Below are 6,882 nucleotides of genomic sequence, written 5' to 3'. Positions count from 1 at the left end.
CGCTGCTGTTGTAGGCCAAAATATCAGAACATTGCATAGAATATATTCTGCATTTATTTTGAAAAGTTTCCAAAATCCAACTCAGTGTCTAATCATTTTTATATTTTGGTTATATATATTAGAAGATGCTTATTATATCAGCACGGCTAGTGTGTGTGTGTGTGTGTGTGTGTGTGTGTGAGAGAGAGAGAGAGAGAGAGAGAGAGAGAGAGAGAGATGGGGGGGAGGGCGGAGAAAGGAGAGAGAAAAAATGAAAGTGTTACTAGACTTTTGAATATTTTCTTAAAATAATTTCTAAAGTATATATTTCTTTCTTTTTTTCTGTGTGTAAAGTGAGCACCAGCTGAGAAAGTCAGTAGTTGGAGCTTCCTTTGTTGGGATATGACCATCCTCTTTGCTTCAGCTTATTTAGAAGCTCCAGTGTTCGACTAGATTTAAAATAATTCCCAGCAATGTTTTCCTCTTCACTTCTTCGCAGTTTCTGCAAATTAAAATAAGAGGATCTAAATATTTGATAGATCGCTGTATCACTTTGGATAAGTTACTGAAATGTTCAGTTATTAACAAAATGAAAAAGAGTTACATACAAATTAAATGTTTTTGGTTACAGTTTTACTACGCCAACTGGTACTGTATTCTGTGCAGAACTACTTGTAGAAGCAAGGGATTGTATATAGGGTGTACATAAAGTCTGGGAACACTTTCAGTTATTTATTGCACAAGAACCAAACATTGTACAGATATTATACATATGTCATTTTGAAGAGAAACCCCGAAAGTTTTTTTTCATGTATACTGCAACATTCTAGTTTGGTAATTCGCCGATAGTCAGCGCTAGTCATAAACATGGCGAGTTCAGGTGCGGAGCGAACTTTCTGTGTGTTGGAGTTCAAATGGCTTCCCCGATCACCAGATCTCACTCCGTGTAACTTTTTTCTGTGGGTACACATTAAAGATCTGGTGTATGTACCGCCTCTACCATGTGAAGTAGCAGAGCTCCAGGAGAGAATATGGGAAGTGATTGCCACAGTCAACGATGCCATGCTGGGGCGGGTATGGCAAGAATTCGATTACCGTGTTGGCGTCTGCCAGCTCACTCATGGTTCACATATCAAATGTTTTAAAAAAAAAAAAAAACTTTCAGAATTTCTCTTCAAAATGCAATGTGTATTATGTCTGTACAATGTTTAGTTCTGGTGCAATAAATAATTGAAAGAGTTCCTGGACTTAATGTACACCCTGTATTAAAGTTTCTATAACTTATAGCTTATGACATAGAATGCAGACCATTTACACGATTCCTTAACACTATTATTATTATTTTTTCACATGCTTACAACATTTTATATTAGACTATTTTTAATATCTCTTTCTCTCTCTCTTAATTGTGAAAATGTGCACAATCGTACCACTACACAATCAGAAAATCTTCTACTGAATAGAAGAAGTTGTCATGCAGATATGATTTCAGTTAGTTTTTGAAGTTAATTTTGCTGTTCATTAAATTCTTGACATCACTGGGTATTTGGTCAAAAATGTTTACTGCTGTATACCTTATGGGGACTATCGATAAGTGAAAAGTGTGTTTTATCTGTGAATGACTTTCTTTTGATTATCCGATGTCGGCTTTCTCACGTTCTGTAACACTCACGTTTTCTGCTGTATTGTGTCTGGTTATTCAATGTTTAATGAATGTATTTCCATTGAAATGAGTGTTATTAGTGACGTATGTTACCTTAACTGCATCAATAACCAGAGTGGGGACCCTGAAAATTGTTAGTAACATCAAAAAACTGTGAGTGTTTATCGCCTTTGTTTCATGTGCTTCGGTTCTTACTGTTCACCACCAATATGGACACTATTATTCCTTCTCACTCAGACTTCTCCAAGCCTACAGTGAAGTTTGACTATGAATCTGCTATTGTACCTAGGTAGTCACTTGTGGCCAAGGTGGAACTGTTGTTGTTGTTGTGGTCTTCAGTCCAGAGACTGGTTTGATGCATCTCTCCATTCTACTATATCCTGTCCAAGCTTCTTCATCTCCCAGTACCTACTGCAACCTACATCCTTCTGAATCTGTTTATTGTATTCCTCTCTTAGTCTCCCTCTACCATTTTTACCCTCCACGCTGCCCTCCAATACTAAATTAGTGATCCCTTGATGCCTCAGAATATGTCACACAAACCGATCCCTTCTTCTAGTCAAGTTGTGCCACAAATTTCTCTTCTCCCCAATTCTATTCAATACCTCCTCATTAGTTATGTGATCTACCCAACTAATCTTCAGCTTTCTTCTGTAGCACCACATTTCAAACTATGTGCCTTCATTTCACAGGTTTCCGACACCACTGATGCACCCTCACCCAACATAATATGGCTGCCCTCACCTGTTGCCCTGCATGCCAACCGTGCCACACCCAGCAGCCTGCTCACCAACCTTGTCCCTGTAAAGGACGTTGCCACACTGTTCCACACCACCTCACCAGACCACGGACAAGGTTGGAGTTACATGACCCATTCGATGAGTCTACAGCATGCATCCTTATTCCACTCAGCTCCTCATTCTGTAGTGTTCTCACAATTTGCATCGACGACACCTGCCCTCCCCCTCCCTTCCCCCTCCCCCGCCTGCTTTGATGGGCCACTGGTTACTTCTGCCACACTGGATGCCTTTGCCTTCCATGCCGGCTCCTGTTGCACTGACGTATGGCACCCATACTCTGCTTACACCTACTTCAGACGCACCAGCCCACAGTGCCACAGCATTCTTCACACCTGCCTTGTTCGCCCCAACTCCTGCTGCTATGGACCATGGCGTCCTTTACTTGTTTCTACCTGCATTGTTTGTGCCTGCTGCCTCTGACTACAGTGCCACTACCTCATCTGCGCCTGCTCATCTCACAGCTGCTACCCACACACCTGGTCCTGCTGTTATGGACTATGACACCCTGGTTCTGCCTGCGCCTGTTCTGTCTGCGCCACCCTTCCGACCCCCCTGTCACCGGTGCACCTGTTTCAGCTACATCTGTGCCATACATTAGCAGACATCTACATACATCCAACTACAAGCCAGGCCAGGGTTCCACTGCTTCAGTCACTGGTCTGATAATGAACCTTGCACTGCTCAATTGTGATTTCACACCACAGAATAGTACAGCTCCCCTGCCTCAGTGCACATCAGCTGCTTCATTGCCCACTTGTAATCCTACTACTCTGAGGTTTCCCAAGCTCCCAGCAGTGCAAAAAGCCAATACTAAGACATAGTTTGCCCTAATGGACAATATCCTCAATTTCAATGGTACCTCAGGTAGCACAAGGTTCATTTGCATAATCGGTCATCTGCACGAGCACATCGACCTCGTCAGTGATCTACTGCTTTCGCCACATAATGGCTGCAAATATGCACTTGCTAAAAATTTCTTTTGTCCTCCTATAGAGTCCATACACCACACTCTTCATGATGAACTACTATGTGAGCACACACCATCCCAGCTCTGGCAGCACCTTCGCTCCCAAATCGACAGTGAAGTTATGCCTGATGTCGCTCTCTTGACCCTTTGGCTTGTCAGGCTTCTACAAACTACAGCTGCAATTACTTTCCGGAGTCATGCCTCCATTTCACTGACCAAGCATTCACTATCATTCTCCACTCCCAGTGCATGCTTCGAGTACTGTCCCTGACTGAAGTGGTGGGGGCAGCACCCTCCCCTTTACCCCCTCCCTCACACACCCACAGCTGTGCCTGCCTGTGCCAGTCTTCCATTGCTGCGCTGCTGCCAGTTGGTGGCCTCCAGCCTACACTGCCAGTCTCAACAACCCGACACGCAGCAACTTCAACAAAAACGCGGCCGACCAGCCCTCGAGAGCCCAGCAATGACCTGGCTCTCGAGCACTCAGCAATGATCTGGCCCATCCATTGACACCACCTCTGCCTCCTCCCTCCTCCCCCCCTCCCCCCCTACTTACTTGCACTGGTTTCCCACAATGTTTGGCGCTGCTGCTTGCAACTTCAGGCTGCCATGCAGTCACCCAAAAGTCAGGGGCAGGCACATTTAGGTGTCACGTCCTGCCTGAATGCCACACGGCACCTACCAGCCCAGGTCACACAGTGTCTGCCTCAGGAACATGATCACCACCTCTATGTGCATGACATTGCATCTAGCCTCCGCTTCCTTGTAGACAAGGGAGCGGATGTCAACATCATCCCTGCCACTGCAGTGCCTATTGATCTCTCTCCTCCTTCATTATGTCTCGCTGACAGGTCACGCATTGCTATTCACAGCTCCATCAGCTTATCACTCTGTACTTCCCACAATATGCTTTCTCCATGAACATTTTATGTTTCAGAAATCGATGAACCCATCATAGAATTGGAGTTCCTCCACTACTGTGACCTCTCACCTGACCTTCAAGCGGCTGCACTTCGCCACTCTTTAAGTGCTTTGATGTCCTGTGACGACAGCCACATGGCACACCCATTGCCTGTTCCTGAGCTCTCGCATGAGTGCTCTCAGGCAGCAGCCCTCCTTGCACAAAACTTGGAGCTGCTCTCATGCATCACGGTGATGTCCCATGAACTGTCACGTGTTTTGACAGACTTCTGTCACCTCTCTACTGATGCCCAGGCTTCTGAGTGTGATCATGGACTGACGTTTGCAACCCGGATCGACACACTGCTGCCTCTGTCCGCAGCTACATTGATGCTACTACACAATGCCCAGCAACCACACCTGCTTCCACGTGACGTGCATAGTAATGGCAACATCATCCTTGCTACCAGTGCGCCGCCACACCCACCACCCACCGTCGCAGTGCACCTCACCTGGTGTCTCCTGATATCAGCTGACACATCACTCGCACTGCTGGCGGACCCACACTTACCTGCCAATGATCCAGCTCCCATCAATGCTAGGTCTCATCAGCTACCAGCAACTCACAGCTCACGCCACCTGCTGTCCCCTCCTGCCTCCCCTTCGCTTAGGCACCATCACCTGTGGCAGTGGCATCTGTCATAATGTAAATACCATGAAGGGGGCTCCAGTTCAACACAAGGCTGGGCGCCTTATTGCATTCACGCTACACTGCACTAAAGACATAGTCAAAGATTCAATGTGGGTATCCTATGACACTCACACAGCAACTGGTAATCATCAATACACCTTGTGTTAAAGAAAGATGGTACATACTGAATGTGCTGTGATTACAGAACCCTAAATTCTAGCATGATCATTGATAACTACCCTATTCCCCACAATCAGAACTTCACTTAGTTGCTACATCATGCCCAAGTGTTTACAATTCTCGACTGCCGCAAGGGGTACCACCAAATTTCAATGTACCAACTTGACATACCTAAGACTGCTATCATTATACTGTTTGGACTCTTTGAGTACCAATTCATGCCTCACAACCTTAAAAATGGTGCCCAGATGGGACAACCTTTTACCAACTCAGTGTTGTTTAACTTCCCATTTGTCTATGCTTACCTCAACAATATTCTTATGTTCTCATCATCTGTCGGCAAGCATCAACAGGACCTTGAACAAGTTCGCATCGTGAAAAGTCACAATTTAGTACCACTACCATTTCGTCTGATGGCATGTCTCCCACTTCAGACCAGGCCGACCTCATTCTCAACTTGCCTCTGACTGACGCATTTCCCAGGAAGAACACATCAGGCAAATGGCATATCCCTTAGACAAACAACATTATTAACACATTCAACAATCTGAAGACCACACTTTCCAAAGCCATTACCTTCACCCGCCTCATTAGAGAAGCACATGTGTACCTCATGGCTGTTGTCAGGGGCATGGCCATTGGCAGTGTGCTACAGCAGCACGTGGGTGATACTTTGAAACCACTCTGCTTCTACTCGAAAAAACTGACAATGTCTCGGTGCAAGTGGTTGGCATTTGATAGAGAACTTTTAGCAGTTTATGAGGTGATCAAATTCCTCTGTAATGATATCAAAGGGTGTCTCTTCACTGTATAAATGGACCATAAACTCTCCTGACACCATTCACATCCTATCTCAGAATCTTCCCCCCCCCCCCCCCCCCCTCCCCCACAGGTTTTTCCACCTCGAATCATCTGCCAGTAATCCACAGACACACGATACATCTGTGCCTCCCCCCTTCCCCCCCTGCACCTTTACCATCCCCCTTGGCAGGCCAAGGCACATCCATGTCAATCTTGTGGGTCCGCTCCCTCCATCCAAGGGTTTCAAATATATAGTGTCTGCAATCGACCGGAGCACTCGATAAGTTGAGGTAATTCCTCTGGAGGACATCACGGCTGACAGCATTGCCAGTGCATTCATCAACATGTAGCTCTTCCAATTTGGCTGTCCTTCATCCTGGGCAATGGACCAGGGCTGCCAGTTCAAGTGTAACCTGTTTGACTGGCTGTGGGCTCAGTGTGGTGTGTCAGGGAGTGAAGAAGAGTGGGAAACAGGAAAAACAAGTGGGTGAATTGACAGAGAGCACCACACAACGAGGGTGAGGGAACAAGAATGGGGCGGAATTGATAGGGCAGAGGGAGTGGTAACTGTTGGGTTGAGGATGTGAAGACAGTATGTTACCATAGGTTAAGGCCATGATAATTTCACGTGCAGAGAACATGTAGTAAGAATAACTCCCATCTGTGCAGTTCAGAAAAGTGAGTGGTAGAGGGGAGGATCCAGATGGCTTGGGTAGTGAACCAGCCATTGAAATCAAGTGTTATGTTCATCTGCATGTTGTGTCACAAGATGGTTAACTTTGGTCGTGGCCACAGTTTGGCATCAGCTATTCATCCTGGAGGCATCTGCATGTTGTGTCACAAGATGGTTAACTTTGGTCGTGGCCACAGTTTGGCATCAGCTATTCATCCTGGAGGACAG

General features: G+C 45.9%; 1 protein-coding gene across 1 annotated transcript in view; it reads right to left on the bottom strand.

Moving 5' to 3' along the window:
- Positions 1 to 352: 352 nt before the first annotated feature.
- Positions 353 to 6,882, bottom strand: part of LOC124613837 (osmotic avoidance abnormal protein 3-like) — a 303,288-nt gene continuing 296,758 nt past the window's right edge. Inside the window, exon 14 of the mRNA XM_047142560.1 lies at positions 353 to 481. Coding sequence (XP_046998516.1) covers positions 353 to 481 — 129 coding nt within the window. The remainder of the gene's footprint in view (positions 482 to 6,882) is intronic.

This window comes from Schistocerca americana, chromosome 4 (genome assembly GCF_021461395.2).
Source record: "Schistocerca americana isolate TAMUIC-IGC-003095 chromosome 4, iqSchAmer2.1, whole genome shotgun sequence".
Lineage (NCBI taxonomy): Eukaryota > Metazoa > Arthropoda > Insecta > Orthoptera > Acrididae > Schistocerca > Schistocerca americana.
This window is presented reverse-complemented; position numbering and strand designations above follow the sequence as displayed.